Here is an 18,836-nt window from a genome sequence, read left to right on the forward strand (position 1 = left end):
AAATGATCACCACAATAAGTCTAGTTAACATCCATCACCATAGTTACAAACTTCTCTTTTCTTGTGACGAGAAGTTTTAAGATTTTCTCTCTTAGCAACTTTCAAATATGCAATACGGGGTTATTAACTGTAGTCACCATGATGTACATTACATACCCAAGGCTTATTTATTTTATAACTAGAAGTTTGTACCTTTTTACCCCCTTCACCCATTTCGTGCACTGCCCCCACAATCACCATCTGATCTCTGTATCTGTGAGCTCATTTTTTTCATTTTCTTTTCTGTTTTTGTTATTCCACATGTAAGTGAGATCATACTGTATTTGTCTTTCTCTGCCTTATTTCTCTTAGCATAATGCCCTCTGGATCCATCTGTGTTATCGCAAGTGGCGAGTTACTGTTTTCATTTTCTTCAGATAAATACCCAGAAGTGGAATTGCTGGATTATATGGTTCTATTTTCAACTTTTTGAGGAAATTCCATGACTGTACCAGTTTACATTCTCACCAACTGTGCTCAAGGTTTCCCTTTCTCTCCATCCTCTCCAACCAACACTTTTTATCTCTTCTCTTTTTGATAATAACCATTCTAGCAGGTGTGGGTAATATCTCATTGTGGTTTTGCATTTCTCTGATGATTTGTGATGTTCAGTACCCTTTCCTGTACCTGGTGGCCTTCTGTATGTCTTTAGAAAAATGTCTATTCAGCTCCCCTGCCAATTTTTTAATCAGGTTGTTTGTTTTCATTGTATGAATTTAAATATATATATATGTTGGATATTAATGCTTTATCAGATATATGATCTACAAATATTTTCTCCCATTCAGTAGGTTGCCTTTTCATTTTGTTGATGGTTTCCTTTGCTGTGCAGAACTTTATACTTTGGTGTAGTCCCACTTATTTATTTTTGCTTTTGATGCCTTTGGTTTTGGTGTCAAATCCAAAAAGTCATTGCCACGACTGCTGTCAAGGAGCTTACTGTCTATGTCTTCTTTTAGGAGTTGTTTTTCTTTTTTGAGGGGAGCGGGGGGGCATGCCATATGGCATGCGGGATCTTAGTTCCTGACCAGGGATTGGACCCGTGCCCCCTGCATTGAGAGTATGGAGTCTTAACCACTGGACCACCAGGAAGGCCCTCTTCTAGGAGTTTTATGGTTTCTGATCTTATGTTCAGGTTTGTTTTTTTTAAATAAATTTATTTTTATTTATTTATTGTTGGCTGTGTTGGGTCTTCGTTGCTGCGTGCGGGCTTTCTCTAGTTGTGGTGAGCGGGGGCTACTCTTTGTTGCAGTGCACGGACTTCCCATTGCGGTGGCTTCTCTTGTTGCGGAGCATGGGCTCTAGGCGTGTGGGCTTCAGTAGTTGTGGCACGTTGGCTCAGTAGTTGTGGCTCACGGACTCGAGAGCACAGGCTCAGTAGTTGTGGAACATGGGCTTAGTTGCTCTGCGGCATGTGGGATCTTCCTGGACCAGGGCTTGAACCCGTGTCCCCTGCATTGGCAGGCATATTCTTAACCACTGCGCCACCAGTATGTTCAAGTTTTTAATCCATTTTGAGTTACTTTTTTGTGTATGGTGTAAGATAGTGGTCCAGTTTTATTCTTTTGTGTGTGGTTGTCCAGTTTTCCCAACATCATTTTTTGGAGAGACTCTCCTTTCTCCATTGTATGTTCTTGGTTCCTTTGTCATAAATTAATCGACCATGTTATGTATGAGTTTATTTCTGGGCTCTCTGTATGTCTATTTTTATGCCAACATCATACTGTTTTGATTACTGTAGCTTTGTAATGTAGTTTGAAATCAGGGAGTATGATGCCTCCTGCTTTGTTCTTCTTTTTCAAGATTGCCCTGGCTATTCAGGGTCTTTTGTGGTTCCATATGAATTTTAGGATATGTAGTTTGTTTTGGCAACTATTTAGAGATCAAGGGGAATTTATTTATATTTAAGATGATTTCCATTCAGAAACTTGCAGTGTATGTGTACTTGAAATTGGACTAAGATGGGTGTTGGAATCTTTATTTTTTTTCCTTTTTACAGTTGTGTCTAAACCAAAGGATTGTATTTTTCCATATGATTTTAAAGAAGGCATTAAGGAAAAGGTAAAGAACTCACTGTTTATTCCTTTTAAATATGAAATATGTATTTGTTTAAAAAGAGAAAAGGAGAATGCTATGGATTAGTAGAAATACGCTATTTTATATGTTAATTTATTAGATCTATTCTTGTTAGATTGGACTATGGCATTAACCCATTAAAAATGTATTAGAAGTTTAAAACTAGAAGTGTTATTTAACAGTGTTTAAATGTGTTACTTCCTGGAAATAATGGGATTTGACACTTTATTAATAGATGGGTGGTCTCAAACCCTCCTTCAGATAACTTAATTGGAAGCTTTTCCAAAATTGCATGATCACATGATTAGTGTTTTGGGAAAGTGTTGGGTAAAGCCCACCCCACCCCCACCCCGCTAACTTGAAGGAAGTCAAGAGAAGTTGAGAACGCTGTGGATATTAAAGGTGACATATATTGGGAAGGTTGGTGTGGGCTGGCTATAATTGATCAGTGATCTCTAAACTCCCAGTATACTCCATGAAGAAGTTTTCACGAGTCCTTAATAAAAATGGGGGGGGGGTAGTATAATGTGAGTTTTTCATAAAAGTAAACGTATTCAATATGAAGAATTTTATTTTTGGAGAGTATGTTTTTTATTTTATGAAATGCCTGGGTTGGTAAATGTGTAGGTTTTAAAATTTTTTTTTAAAGTCTTCACTTGCCAGAATTAAAAGTTAGCAACCTTATCAGGTTCCACTTACTTTAAATTGGTTTGAGAAGTCCAGTAGTCTGGGGGTACTATTGGATCAGGCTATTATTTGCGAAGTGCCCTGAATTAGTAAGTAAAATGACCTTGGAAAATTCCATTAGAGTCAAACTGATATTTTTTAAACCTGAGCTAGTTGTAGAAAACATAGCTATCAACTTCATTTTAAGAGTCTTAGTAAGAGTGGATCTTTTGAATATCTGATTTATATTGAGTAATCCAAGTGGAAGCCTTTTGTGTGTAGATAGGTTTTATTTAAGACACTTAATTCTTACATGTATGTTTGTTTTTAGTCTAGTTTCTTATTTATGGGTTTTTACACTACTATTTGGGATTAGTTTATACAGTCCTTGGGATCTCTTTATGTGGTAAATACATAAACAACAAAGCCTACCAGGGATTATATAGGAAAGTAAGTAATGTTTTTGATAGGTACTCTGATTCAGGTGCTATAAAATGTGTCCAGATACACAAGCGTGTCCCTATGGAGGGACGTTTCTGCACTCGATAGTGCTCAGCACTTAAAATTTTGCTTCATTCACATGTTTATTACTTGAATGAGCTCCTCAGAGATTTTGTGCAACTATTACTGTGAAATCTAGCATCAGGAATTTCATTGCTGCCTTTAATTTTGAAATGGATCGTTTCTTTTAACCCTAAGAAATCTTATCCTGCTTGAACAAGGAGCCAAGGTATAGTAGTTGAGAGTAAAGATAAGTGACTGGTATGTTTTTGTCTAACAGAATGTGAAGGTTGAGGTTGCTGCAACAGAAAGAACACTGCTAGGTTTTTTCCTTGCAAAAATTCACAAAATTGATCCTGATATCATTGTGGTGAGTAGATGTTTGACCATATTGTGGGGAAGCTCTTCATTCCATAGTTCTTTTCAGTGTGACTTGATTGGTACTTTTTGAGCAGTGGAGAATCTTTTCAGAGTGAAATAACCCTGTGGACTGGTGGGAATTGCTATACTTTCTCCTAACAGAAAGGAGAAAAAACTCCAACCTACTATAAGATACTTTTTTTTCCCCTCTAATAGAAAAGCAACTCACGAATTACTGTTGAAGTTTAGGATACTCCTGTTATTTATAGTTAGAGAGCAACCCAGAAGTAAGTCAACTCATGTCAGCTGTTAATAGCTCCAAAATTTTGGCTTAGTGGCCCAGCAGTATAATGTCACAGGAGTGAATTCCCTTGGTTTGGTGCATATCCCCAAAGTGTAAGTATTTTAATTTTATGAGCTCCGTGGATCTCTGGCATATTCCTTTGAGAGCTCGTGTCTAGGAGTCTTTTTTTCTCTTGATGACTGAGTAGCTCCTACTAAATAGTAAGAGGTAATAATTCATTGAGTTGTCTTTGCCACAGTTCCGAAGAGTCCTAAAACAACATTTTGCTTTGTGTTTCCTCCAGCCTTCCTCAGTTTGTAGACTCCTATCAAGGAGTTCTTCCTTTTGTCTTTTTTCTGGGTTAATGGACCAATCACATTATTTTGTGCTTTTGGGTTTTTGGGAGGGAAGTAGCATATAAATGCCTATATTTTAAGTGTAACATCAGTAATTTGGTTACATTGAAGCCTTGTGAAAAATGTTTGCCGTATATTTCTGTGTTCGTTTTTGCTCTTGGACGCCTCTCTGGAAGATGGTGTAGCCAAGTACTGAGAGCCTGTAGGTTGCTACCAGTGTCTCTGCACCCGCTTCCCTTATGGTATTTCAGGAGCCATCTTGAAAGTGCTGGGAAGATTCTGTCCACAGTGCCCTCCTGTGGTACTCTGGCTCAGCACCAGGCCCTCACCCAATCTCCACTAGTAGTCTCTCTCGGACCCCAAGGAGATATCCTGGAGTCTAGGGTAGCTGGCCTGCTCTAGGGTGTAAGAGCCAAGACTTTGTGAGAAATCCAAACTGAAAGAAGAGAGAATCCTGACATGGGTTTGAGTCCCTAATCCCAGGCATGATAATTTGGAAATGAGACTTCCTCATGTCCTTTGGGTCTCTTAGTTTAATAGACAAACTTGCCATAAATATATAGTGGTATATATTTTTAATTAAAATTAGTGACAAATATGTTTATTAATTTATTTTAAACTTCATCTAGTTTAACTTACTAGAATAAACATAATTCACATGATGGGAATTATCATTACAGACATGGAAAATTTGGTAATATTTTTGAGATTTTTTTACTCGGGATGGTTTTGTTTCCATGTTTTTAGCAAAGTTCTTATTTGAAGTATGGAGTGATAGTATATGTTTATTTAGTTGCACATTGATTAAGAGTCTAAATCAGTAGTGTTTGAACTCAGTTCTTTAGGAAGAAACTAGATGCACTTCCTCCGTTTTCTAGAGATGTCTATGTAAACTGTCACGCAACATAGCTGGGTTCTTGGTTTTTAAGGAAGTAAGAAGAAATTGTTTGAATACAGCTTTTACTGATCAGCTAAAAAGTATGGGACATTAAAATTTGCATGAGACTGTGAAGCATGAGTTGCAAATTAAAAGACATCATATGAACCTTGCATCAATTAGGATAAAATAAAGTTTATTCCAGCAATCTGCTTAGCAGCCTTGTTAATGTCAAGGCTAATGAATGCTGCTGATGAATAAATTCCTGAAGAAGAAAGGACCCCAATCGGAGGTAAGCTCATGAGGCCTTCAATTAGAGACCAGAAAAAGAAAGGGCAAAGAAATTCTATGCATATGAAGATAAATCCTCTAATTTGCGTTTCTTATAATGTTATTGGCTGCCTTCTTTTTCTCACTAGGGTCATAATATTTATGGGTTTGAACTGGAAGTGCTACTTCAGAGAATTAATGTGTGCAAAGTTCCTTACTGGTCCAAGATAGGTCGGCTGAAGCGATCCAACATGCCAAAGCTTGGGGTAATAATAATTTTCAAAATCTTAACTTCTCTATTTGGTTTCTTTATATGAAGTAGCTACCAGGGAGTACCCTGTGCTTCTTTGACTAGGAATCTGTTGCCTTATGATAGGACATTTTAACTTTGGCACTAAACACCTTTTCCTTTGAATTCAGCATTTTATTGGTAAAAACCACTGGTAGTTTTTTTTTTTTTTAACATCTTTATTGGAGTATAATTGCTTTACAATGGTGTGTTAGTTTCTGCTTTATGACAAAGTGAATCAGTTATACATATACATATGTTCCCAAAACTCTTCCCTCTTAGGTCCCCCTCCCTCCCACCCTCCGTATCCCACCCCTCTAGGTGGTCACAAAGCACCGAGTTGATCTCCCTGTGCTATGCGGCTGCTTCCCACTAGCTATCTATTTTACGTTTGGTAGTGTATGTATGTCTATGCCACTCTCTCACTTTGTCACAGCTTACCCTTCCCCCTCCCCATATCCTCAAGTCCATTCTCTAGTAGATCTGTGTCTTTATTCCCATCTTACTCCTAGGTTCTTCATGACCTTTTTTTTTTTCTTAAGTTCCATATATATATGTTAGCATATGGTATTTGTTTTTCTCTTTCTGAGTTACTTCATTCTGTATGACAGACTCTAGGTCCATCCACCTCACTACAAATAACTCAATTTCGTTTCTTTTTATGGCTGAGTAATATTCCATTGTATATATGTGCCAAATCTTCTTTATCCATTCATCCAATGATGGACACTTAGGTTACTTCCATGTCCTGGCTATTGTAAATAGAGCTGCAATGAACATTTTGGTACATGACTCTTTTTGAATTATGGTTTTCTCAGGGTATATGCCCAGTAGTGGGATTGCTGGGTCGTATGGTAGTTCTATTTGTAGTTTTTTAAGGAACCTGATACAAATAGATGGAGAGATATACCATGTTCTTGGATTGGAAGAATCAACATTGTGAAAATGACTCTACTACCCAAAGCAATCTACAGATTCAATACAATCCCTATCAAACTACCACTGGCATTTTTCACAGAACTAGAACAAAAAATTTCACAATTTGTATGGAAACACAAAAGACCCCGAATAGCCAAAGCAATCTTGAGAACGAAAAATGGAGCTGGAGGGGGCTTCCCTGGTGGCGCAGTGGTTGAGAGTCTGCCTGCCAATAAAGGGGACACGGGTTTGTGCCCTGGTCCGGGAAGATTCCACATGCCACAGAGAGGCTGGGCCCATGAGCCGTGGCCGCTGAGCCTGCGCTCCGCAACGGGAGAGGCCACAACAGTGAGAGGCCCGCATACCGCCAAAAAAAAAAAAAAAAAAAAAAAACGAGCTGGAGGAATCAGGCTCCCTGACTTCAGACTATACTACAAACCTACAGTAATCAAGTCAGTATGGTACTGGCACAAAAACAGAAATACAGATCAGTGGAACACGATAGAAAGCCCAGAGATAAACCCACGCACATATGGTCACCTTATCTTTGATAAAGGAGGCAAGAATATACAGTGGAGAAAAGACAGCCTCTTCAGTAAGTGGTGGTGGGAAAACTGGACAGCTACATGTAAAAGTATGAGATTAGATCACTCTAACACCATACACAAAAATTAGCTCAAAATGGATTAAAGACCTAAATGTAAGGCCAGAAACTATCAAACTCTTAGAGGAAACATAGGCAGAACACTCAATGACATAAATCACAGCAAGATCCTTTTTGACCCACCTCCTAGAGAAATGGAAATAAAAACAAAAATAAACAAATGGGACCTACTCAAACCTAAAAGCTTTTGCACAGCAAAGGAAACCATAAACAAGATGAAAAGACAACCCTCAGAATGGGAGGAAGTATTTGCAAATGAAGCAACTGACAAAGGATTAATCTCCAAAATTTACATGCAGCTCAATAACAAAAACAAACCACCCAATCCAGAAATGGGCAGAAGACCTAAATAGACATTTCTCCAAAGAAGATATACAGACTGCCAACAAGCACATGAAAGAATGCTCAACATGATCAATCATTAGAGAAATGCAAATCAAAACTACCATGAGATATCATCTCATACCAGTCAGAATGGCCATCATCAGAAAATCTAGAAACAATAAATGCTGGAGAGAGTGTGGAGAAAAGGGAACCCTCTTGCACTGCTGGTGGCAATGTGAATTGGTACAGCCACTATAGAGAACAGTATGGAGGTTCCTTAAAAATCCACTGGTAGTTTTAAAAATCAGCTCTTAGAATCTAGAGACAGCACATGTTTGTTAGCTCCACTTGGGCATCCCTGAGAGCAGAGTTGCGCGTTCTTGTTAAGGGAGGAGATTGGAAGGAGGAACGGGGGTTGGGGGAGGGGAGCAGACACTGAGTATGTGAGAAGACAACGGGCAGCATGCCTTCTGTGTTCGTTCTCTCTCACAGTAGCTCCAGGTTTATTGCACATTCTCACAGGGGTGGCAGAACTTGTTCAAGATCTTAGAGCTAGTAAAGGGAAGAACTAAAATTTTGAATCCAGGCCCCGTGTGACTCTTGTAAAGCTTGTCACTTCTCATTCTACCTGCTTGCTTCACTGAAGGGAGGTTGGGTGGTTTTGGATGAAGCACCTTCATTTCCTAAACCTGACAGTGCTCAGCGCTTGAAATCTTATTTTAGTCAAAGCCTTATCAGTAGAACGGCATGCTGCCTCATCAGAGAACTTAGGACTCTACCGTTATAATGCTCTCCAGAGGATTCTGCTGCCACAGTTTGGAGTTGGGAGCCAGTGCTCTTGCTTCTTTTCCTATTCATATCTTTATGGCGGTAGAGTTGTTATAAATACTTCATCCAAACACTTGCTTTGCTAACTCCTTACCCCCTTCAGGGTTCTTTATATGGCATCTTCTCGGTGAGGTCTGCACGATCACCCTATTTAAGATGTAGTCCCCCCAAATTCCTTTTTCCCCTCACCCTGTTCTATTTTCTCTTTTCCGTGTACTTAATGACCTCCTAAAACTATATAATTTCTTTTTTTTGTTGTATATTTCAGTTGAGACCAGGAATCTTTTCTATTTTGCTCACCGCTATATCCCTATATTCCAAGTGCCTGGAACAGTGTCAGATACGTAGTCAGTGTTCAAAAATATTTGATTGATGGCTGAATGAATGCATGAATGGAACAATGAGAGTTTCATCATTGTAATTTTGGGACTAGCCTCAAAGCAAGTTAGAATGAAATGTTCTCAGTATCTGTTCTTCCATGGGATTTGCTTTTTTTCCTCCCCTTGTAGGGCAGGAGTGGATTTGGTGAAAGAAATGCTACCTGTGGCCGAATGATCTGTGATGTGGAAATTTCAGCAAAGGAATTGATTCGTTGTAAAAGCTACCATTTGTCTGAACTTGTTCAACAGATTCTGAAAACTGAAAGGGTTGTAATCCCAATGGAAAATGTACGAAATATGTACAGGTATGTTCATGGATGCTTCAGAATTTGTCTGTCTTGAAATTAACAACAGCAAGACACCAGAATCATCCTTAGGCTGGAGAGACAGGAGCCTGTGGTGTTATGAAGGGGGAGATTGTCTGTCTTCATGTCAGACTCACCATCTCCATTACTTGAGTAATTTGAATTATTTTGCTTTTTGAATTATTCTAATTTTATCATAATATCTCCCTCATTTAACACCATCTTGATGCTTCCTGAGAGCAGTTTGGAAGTTGATGTGATATTTAGGTTTCTGCCCTTAATTCATTAATTCAGAAATTGATGGAAATATTTTAGAAATATAAAATCTGAGAAGTCATTCAAATATTTGGAGATATTGCTGATTATTTCTTTTTTCCAGCCTTGTTGAGGTCAAATTGACAAATAAAAAGTGTATTTTATTTAAGGTACAACTTGATGTTTGATATACATTGTGAAATAATCCTCATAGTCAAGCTAATTAACCTATTCATCACCTCACACGATCACTATTTTTTTCTTTTCTTTTCTTTTCTTTTTTTGTGGTGAGGACACTTTAGATTTACCCCTCTTAGGAGATTTCAAGTATACGATACATTATTGTTAACTGTAGCCACGTTGCTGTACATTAGATTTCCAGAACTTACTCATTTTGCGTAACAAACTTTGTGCTTGATGATCTCTTAAAATTTCTCCTACCCCTCTGGCCACTCCTCGTTCTTTTCTGCCTGTTCCTCCCAAGTCCTCAGACTGCTTCTCTTTCTGACTGCACTCCCTCCCTGGTTGATCTCGTTGAGTCGCAGGAATTTCAATACCACATGGGTGCTGATGCCTCCCGCCAGCATATCTTCAGTTTAGACCTCTCTTCCCTGAATTCCAGACTCATATCTCCACCTGCCTGTTCTACTTAATGTCTGACATTAACCTCCAACTCAGCTTGTTCCAAAACTGAGCTCCTGACCTCCTCTAGGTTTCTCTTATTTTTCCAGTATCGCTGGAAACCTCCAAAGTCATCCTCAGCCCAGAACCTCTGAGGCATCTTTGATTCCTCTCTCTGACATCTTATGTTCCATGCATCAGGAAATCCTGTCAGCTCCATCTTCAAAATATGTCTTTATCTGACTACTTCTTTTCCCCTCCGTTGGACCCACCCTGGTCTAAGCCACCAAACTCTTTCTCTTGGGTCACTGGGTCTTTCTTTTTTTTTTTTTTTTTTTGTGGTATGCGGGCCTCTCACTGTTGTGGACTCTCCCGTTGCGGAGCACAGGCTCCGGAGGCGCAGGCTCAGCGGCCATGGCTCACGGGCCCAGCCGCTCCGCGGCATGTGGGATCCTCCCGGACCGGGGCACGAACCCGTGTCCCCTGCATCGGCAGGCGGACCCCCAACCCCTGCGCCACCAGGGAAGCCCTGGGTCTTTCTTATATTAGCCTCCTCACTGGTCTCCTTGCTTTTGCCCTTGACTCCTTGCTGTCTGTTCTCAACCCAGGAACCAGAGTCACTGTGCTAAAGTTAGATATGGCACTCTGCTTACAGTCTCCTAGTGACCTTCTGTTTCGTGCAGAGTAGAAACCAAAGTACTTATTTCGATTTACAAGGTCCTATACAATGGGTCTCTCTGCCGTTAGCTCTGTCCTTCTACTCTTCTCCATCATTCTCTCTGTTGCAACCATTGGCCTCCTTCTTGGTACTAGAACTGCCAGATTTATGCTCAGCTCAGGGCCTTTGAATGTGCTGTTCTGTCTGCCTGGAATGTTCTCTCAGAGATAACCCATCCACAAGGATTGCTCTCTCACCTCCTGCAAGTTTTTGTTCTCAGTGAACTCTTTCTCAGTTCCCTAATTAAAATTTGTCTCTGCTCCTGACACTTAATATTCCCTTTGCTTCTTAGTTTTTCTTCTTAATGCTTAGTGTTATATAACATATCACATATTAAATTTTTAATTTATATTCTGTCTCCCCCATGAGGACGGGAATTTTTGTCTGTTTTGGTCACAGCCAGCATCTAGAACAATGCCTGGCACGGAGTGGGTATGTAATACGTATTTAATGGATGGATGAATGAAAAAATTTAGGGAGTTTTCAGGTTGTATCTTTGTGGGATTTTTTTGTGTATTTTAGAGAAGGGCATTGATTGGGACCAATGGTATGAATGAATTCCTAATTTCATACTGACCTTATTTTAAATTGTTTCCAAAGCTGTGGTGCCGTTGCTCTGAAGTTAACTTATACCAAAAATTTTTTGTGATAGTTTATGAAGTTTTGATTATAATCATTGTTTCTTTTAATTACTTGATTCTGTTTCATTCTTTCTTTTCTGTACAGTGACTCTTCTCGTCTGTTGTACCTGTTGGAACACACCTGGAAAGATGCCAGGTTCATTTTGCAGATCATGTGTGAGCTAAATGTTCTTCCATTAGCATTGCAGATCACTAACATCGCTGGGAACATTATGGTAAATTTAACATAGAAAGGGGGAAAAAGCATTTCCTGTTGGATCCAATGTTTTCTGGGGGTAGTTGTTATATGATAATGAGTCTAAATGCATGCTTATAAAATAAGTAACCTGTATTCTGAAAGCTGGGCTTCTTTTGTAAAATGAAGAACTGCTTGGGAGAAGGGGAGGAAAGCCAGGTGCAGTATGTTGAAATTTGGACGAACATAAGGACCATCTCTGACATCTGGATGTGTCTGATTTGTGGAATGGTCCATTTGGAAGTAAAGAAATAGCGCAAGTTGTCAGTATTTTAAGCTCTTTGTCTCATTTTAACCATAGTGCTTAAAGAAACTGCTAGAAATAATTTAGCACCTTTTTTTTTTAAAGCAGCCCTTGTTATGATGAGTGATTTTTGAAGGAGGTGCTATGATTAAATCTGCCAACTGGAAGTTGCTTTTGTTTATTCTGGTTTTGAGCTCAAGTTTTTTAAAAAAAACTTCTATTTAATAGTCTAGGACGCTGATGGGTGGACGATCCGAGCGTAATGAGTTCTTGTTGCTTCATGCATTTTATGAAAACAACTATATTGTGCCTGACAAGCAGATTTTCAGAAAGCCTCAGCAAAAACCGGTGGGTCCAAAATTGTATAGTGTTTTGCTTTTTCTTATCCCCCCCTTTTATTATCTAGATAGCTGTTTTTTGGGGTTTTTTTCCTGTGATAGTATCTGCTCCCCAAATAATTAATTCCCTGTATACTCTAGACTCTGTGTCACATTTGTTTTGTTGTTTTGTGTGGTCATTTCCTTCTTTACATTTCTCTATACAGATAAAAATTATTTGTGAAATACGAAATTCTTTGAGGGAGGCATTAGGCCTCTCTGATAGGTGGCCATACCTGGAAAGCGTTTTGCCTCGTTAGCCCTACCCAAACTTAGATGCAAGTTGAACCATTTATTTCCTTGAACCCATAAGCCTTTATTTTTGTGTTGTGTTGTTTCATTTTTATATTCTAGTAGGATTAAGGTCACTACAATCAGGTTTCTGAAGTGGCCTCCATCGCATTGGAAGTAAAACTTAGCTACTGTTTTATCAGCACTGATAGTAATTGATTCAGAATGGGAGTCTAATGTTAAAATGACCCAGGTTCTTATATTTGCTTGTTTTATGCACATTATCAAAATTAGTAAAGGAAGTATTAACTTATAGGAGTTTGACATCTGCTGAGGTATTGAATGTTGGCTATTAGTAAACTACTTGGGAAAGAATTTTCACTATATGGATGTACTTATTTTAAGGTGTCCATATTAATAATGAGAATAATGATAATATCTATATAAAATATTTTGTGTTTTTACATCATGAATGTTAGAGTAATGAATTTAAGAGGACTCTTAGAATCTCAAATTTTACATAATATGAATAGTTGAATTTTTAGTGTCCATTGATTTTATTTTATTTATTTATCTTTTTAAATTAATTTATGTGTTTATTATTGGCTGCGTTGGGTCTTTGTTGCTGCACGCGGGCTTTCTCTAGTTGCGGTGAGCAGGAGCTACTCTTCATTGTGGTGCACGGGCTTCTCATTGCGGTGGCTTATATTATTGCAGGGCACGGGCTCTAGATGTGCAAGCTTCAGTAGTTGTGGTGCGTGGGCTTCTGTACTTGTGGCTCACGGGCTCTAGAGCGCAGGCCTGGAAGTTGTGGTGCACAGGCTTAGTTGCTCCATGGCATGTGGGATCTTCCTGGACCACGGCTCGAGCCCGTGTCCCCTGCATTGGCAGGCGGATCTATTCTTAACCACTGCACCACCAGGGAAGCCCTGTCCATTGATTTTAAAATGTGAAGTTCTGTGAATTCAGAAATATTTTAAAGTAGAATTTGCATACTTATCAACTCAGATATAGTGTTTGTTTCGGTAACTACCATGCTTGGCATTCATTAGGATTTATGAAAATATTACAATAACTGTCTTTCCTCAGAGGTAGGACCACTAACTAAAAGTAATGTTAGATAGAATGTTAAATAGAACTGTGTACTGCAGTTGGAAAGGTGGGGGGGGGGGGAATCATAAACCTTCTAAATTGGTCCATTAGTTGCTGGCTGGTGAAGTTATCTTTCCATTTGATATTAGGGAGATGAAGATGAAGACATTGATGGAGATACCAATAAATACAAAAAAGGACGTAAGAAGGCAGCTTATTCTGGAGGCTTGGTATTGGACCCCAAAGTTGGTAAGGCAACGCAGTGGCTCGGTTTGCCCCTGATGCTAAGGAACTTAATGCAGAGCCAGGCTTGAGAAACGAGAAGGCCTGAGTTATGTTTTGTAGGTTAGCAAATAGGTTTCATAATGACCTTATTTTCTCATGTTCATGCGAAAATCTTGTTTGCCAGTCTAACATCGAATTAATGTGAATCTTTTGTGGGTTTTTTTTTGCTGTATTCCAAGAAAGCTTTATTTATGGACATAGAAATTTTAATTTTGTATAATTTTCACATATCATTGAAATAGTCTTTTAAAATTTTTTTCGACCATTTAAAGATATAAACACTGTTCTTAGCTCATGAGTGGTACAAAAAGGGGGTAGGTTGGAGGATTTGCTCTGTGCAGTTTGCCAACCTATTTGTCCTGTGGTAGGAGCGCCTCTGTCTCCTCCCATCTACTCTTGGGCTCCGCCTCTGCCCAGCGTGCGAGGGCCAGTGCAGTTGGACAGCAAAGTTAAAGTACAGGCAGTAACTACCAAATTGAACTTTAAGAAGAGAATAATTGTTTCCTGTAATCATGAATGGCAAATAAGATGTTTTGTGGTAAACAGAGCTAGAAAAGGTTAAAAAAATTTTTTTAAATCATCTTAACCATTTTTAAGTGTAGTTGAGTAGTGTTGTTAACTGTATTCACATTGTTGTGCAGGAATGAATGTCAATTTTATCAAGTAACTTGAACTCTTGAGTAGGAGACATTTTTGACAAAAGTAATTTTATTGTGAGTTGTAATGAGACAGATCACTCATCCTTTGGTGTTAGATAGATCTGGCCTTGAATTCTGGCTATGTGCTTGGGCTGCCTGTTTTAGCCTGCGTATGCCTCAGTTTCCTCTTCTTTAAAATGATGGCAAGAAAAATACCGCACAGAGATTTAAGGAATAATAGTACCAGACACAGAGTAAGCTATCAATATATGCTTGCTGTTGTTATTATTGTCTTAATTGTGGACATTTATTTTTATTCAGTTTCTTCTCAAGGTGAAGATAACTCTTTGTAAATGTCCTAGAGAAATATAGTAGCTTTCTGTTCACCCTTTGCAAGTGAAAAGGGTGGATCGTTCCACTGCTGACATTTATGTGTACATCTCTTGTCTCATCTTAGCAGTTTGTGTACAGGTAAATGGGCTGCCTGTTTTTATTCCCTGCAGGTGTGATTGTAAAAAAATGTATAACCACTCACTGGTATAGCCCATGAAACATTTGGGGAGTGGGGGTGTGGAGGGTAGGTGGGAAGGAATGCTTTCTTGAAGGAGAATTTAACAGCATTTTTTGGAAATGGACATGGTACTTGTCTAAAGTAATTGATATGGGAAGCTGTTTGCCTATAATAATGGCGTACTTTGGCGACTGCTGGGATTTCAAGGCGAGACAGTGTCTCTTCTTTCCTTTTGTGACCTGACTCTTCACTCTAATCCAAGTCATTTTTACAGAGTGGTAGTTGACTCCTTTTTTCCTTTTGTGTACCTCACAGCTCTGGATAGTATATCGTTTCATAATATGTTACTTCTAATATGGCGTTTTGCCAAATCTACTTTTTTAAAAGACTTTTTGTAACGGGGCTTTTTTCTTGCAGGTTTTTATGATAAGTTCATTTTGCTTCTGGACTTCAACAGTTTGTATCCTTCCATCATTCAGGAATTCAACATTTGTTTTACAACGGTGCAAAGAGTTGCTTCAGAGGCACAGAAAGTTACAGAGGTTTGTATTCAACTGGGAACTCTGGATATTGAGATTAAAAGTAGTGCTTATAGAAGGAAGATAACCAAAGGGCTCAGTGTTCTAGTTTTTCCTCATAAAAGATAACACTATATCCTTTTTTAGTGGTCAAAAAAGGGGGGAGGGTTGGGTAGAAGGAGACTCAGACTGGTTCTGTGTCTTTTATCTAACAGCTTTATTGAGATGTAACTCATGTACTCTGCAATTCACCCATCTAAAGTGTGCAATTTAATGGCTGGTAGTTTATTTGCAGAGTTTGCAAACCTCACTACAATCAATTTTAGGACATTTTCATTATTCCCCAAAGATACCCTATCCCTTTTAGCTGTAACCTCCCTCAATCCCTTCATCCCTTCCAGATCTAGGCAACCACTAATCCTTCTGCCTCTAGATTTGTATATTTTTGTACATTTCATATAAATGGAGTCATATGTGACCTTTTGCGTCTGGCTTATTTCATTTAGCATGTTGTTTTCAAGATTCATTCGTGTTGTAGTATGTATTAGTACTTCATTCCTTTTTATTGCTGAATATTCCATTGTAGGGATATATCTCACATTTTGTTTATTTTAAGATCAGATTGTCAATTTATGCAAAAATGCCTGCTGGGATTTTGATGGGATTGTATCAGATCTGTGGATCAGTTTGGGGAATATTGCCATCTTAACATTGTTAAGTCTTCCAGTCCATGAAAATCGAGTCTTTCCATTTATTTAGGTCTTTAATGTGTTTCAAATATGTTTTCTAGTTTTCAATGTACAAGTCTTGCATTTCTTTTATTAAATTAATTCCTAAATATTTCATTATTTTGGGTGCTATTGCAAATGGAATTGTTTTCTTAATTTCATTTTTGGATTGTTCATTGCAAGTGTATAGAAATATGACTGATTTTTTGTATATTGATCTTGTATCCTGCAACTTTGCTGAACTCATTTACTAGTTGTAATAGTTTGTGATTTCTTAGGATTTTCTATATACAGGATCATGTTGTCTGTGAACAGAGATAGTTTTATTTCTTTCTTTTCAATCTGGATGCCTTATATTTCTTTTTCTTGCTTAACTGCCCTGGCTAGAACCTCCAGTACAGTTGAATAGAAGTGGCAAGAGTAGACACCCTTGTCTTGTTCCTGACATTAGGGGAAAGCATCTAGTCTTTCACCAGTAAATATGATGTGAACTGTGGGTTTTCCATAGCTGGCCTTTATCAGTATGAGGCCATATCAGTATATCATCAGTATCAGTATTTTGTTGAGTGTTTTTTTTATCATGAAAGAGTTTTGGATTCCGTCAGCTACTGTTTCTGCGTCTATTGACTGTACGGTTTTTGTTCTTTATTCTTTGAATAGGATGTGTTATATTGATTGTAGAGCCATCCTGTGTCCCTGACATAAATCCCACTTGGCTTTGGTAGATAATGCTTTTTATATATCACTGGATTTGATGCGGTAGTATTTTGTTGAAGAGTTTCTTTCTGTATTCATAAGGGCTATTGGTGTGTAAGCTGTCTTTTCTTTCTCTTAAATTAATTTATTTTTAATTTTGGCTGCATTGGGTCTTCATTGCTGTGTGCGGGCTTTCTCTAGTTGCAGCGAGCGGGGGCTACTCTTTGTTGTGGTGCACGGGCTTCTCATTGCAGTGGCTTCTCTTGTGGCAGAGCGTGGGCTATAGACACGTGAGCTTCAGTAGTTGTGGCTTGCAGGCTCTAGAGCGGGGAGGCTCAGTAGTTGTGGCACACGGGCTTAGTTGCTCTGCGGCATGTGGGATGTTCCCGGACCAGGGCTCGAACCAGTGTCTCCTGCATTGGCAGGCGGATTCTTAACCACTGCGCCACCAGGGAAGTCCTGTAGTTGTCTTTTCTTGTTATGTTTTTGTCTGGTTTTGGTCTTAGGATAATACAGGCCTCATAGAATGAGTTGGGAAGTATTCCCTCCTTTTCTGTTTCTTTGGGAGAGTTCGTGAGGGATTCACTTTAATTCTTCTTTAACTTTTGCTGGTGAAATTATCTGGTCTTAGACTTTACTTTTTTTGATTGCTAATTCAGTCTCTTGTTACAGGTTTATTCAGATTTTCTATTTCTCCTTTGGTCACTTTTGGTAGAGTCTATATCTTTCTAGGAATTTGTCCATTTTGTGTAGGTTATCTAATTTGTTGGCATAAAATTGTAAATAGTATTCCTTTTTAGTCACTGTTATTTCTTTAAGGTCAGTAGTGATGGTCCCCCCTTTTATTCCTGATTTTAGTAATTTGAGTCACCTTTTTTCTTTGGCAGAATAGCTAAAAGTTTATCAATTTTGTTGATTTTTTTTTTTTTTTTTTTTTTTTTGGCTGCGCCAGCATGTGGGATCTTAGTTCCCTGACCAGGGATCAAACCTGCGTCCCCTGCAGTGGAAGCGTGGGGTCTTAACCACTGGACCGCCAGGGAATTCCCATAAATTGTGTGGTTTTGTTTTTTTAAAGGTCAATTCCCTGGGTTCTAACCAAATTTTATTGTTCTTATTTGTCACGGCATGTGGAATCTTAGTTTCCTGACCAGGAATCGAACCCACGCCCCCGCACTGGAAGTGTGGATTCTTAACACCTGGATTGCCAGAGAAGTCCACTGTTGATCTTTTCAAAGAAGCAACTTTGGTTTCCTTGGTTTTTCTCTGTTGCTTTTCTGTTCTCTATTTCATTTATTTCTGTGCTAATTTTTATTACTTCCTTTTGGTTTCTTTGGTTTGGTTTGCCCTTCTTTTTCTAGTTTCTTATGGTGGAAGGTTAGGTTATTGATTTGAGGTCTTCTCTTTTAATTAAATATTTACAACTGTAAATTTCCCTTATAAGCAGTGCTTTAGCTTCATCCTGTAAGTTGTGATATGTCACACTTGGCCTTTTTATAGTCAATCCCCTCTTCCATCAGTCAGTCATTGATCTGACTTCTATTACCATAGCTTAATTTTGCCTGTTTGAGAACTCATATTAATGGAATAATACAGTATGTACTCTTTTTAATTAATTTATTTTACTTTATTTATTTTTTTACTGCGTTGGGTCTTTGTTGCTGCGAGCGAGTTTTTCTCTAGTTGTGGAAAGCTGGGGCTACTCTTCGTTGCGGTGCGTGGGCTTCTCATTGCGGTGGCTTCTCTTGTTGCGGAGCATGGGCTCTAGGCGCACAGGCTTCAGTAGTTGTGGCTCGTGGGCTCTAGAGCACAGGCTCAGTAGTTGTGGCACACGGGCTTAGTTGCTCCGCGGCATGTGGGATCTTCCCCAGCCAGGGCTCGAACCCATGTCCCCTGCATTGGCAGGTGGATTC

At 38.8% G+C, this 18,836-nt stretch overlaps 1 protein-coding gene across 2 annotated transcripts in view; it reads left to right on the forward strand.

The window, feature by feature from the left end:
* The window catches only part of POLA1 (DNA polymerase alpha 1, catalytic subunit), a 305,648-nt gene that overhangs the window by 44,527 nt on the left and 242,285 nt on the right, over positions 1-18,836 (forward strand). For both annotated transcript variants that reach the window (XM_079911477.1, XM_079911478.1), the window contains exons 17-24: positions 2,039-2,100; positions 3,563-3,652; positions 5,578-5,694; positions 8,961-9,136; positions 11,457-11,586; positions 12,079-12,198; positions 13,700-13,799; positions 15,402-15,526. In XM_079911477.1, coding sequence (XP_079767603.1) covers positions 2,039-2,100; positions 3,563-3,652; positions 5,578-5,694; positions 8,961-9,136; positions 11,457-11,586; positions 12,079-12,198; positions 13,700-13,799; positions 15,402-15,526 — 920 coding nt within the window. The remainder of the gene's footprint in view (positions 1-2,038; positions 2,101-3,562; positions 3,653-5,577; positions 5,695-8,960; positions 9,137-11,456; positions 11,587-12,078; positions 12,199-13,699; positions 13,800-15,401; positions 15,527-18,836) is intronic.

The sequence above is a fragment of the Stenella coeruleoalba genome, assembly GCF_951394435.1.
Source record: "Stenella coeruleoalba genome assembly, chromosome: X".
Taxonomy (NCBI): Eukaryota; Metazoa; Chordata; class Mammalia; order Artiodactyla; family Delphinidae; genus Stenella; species Stenella coeruleoalba.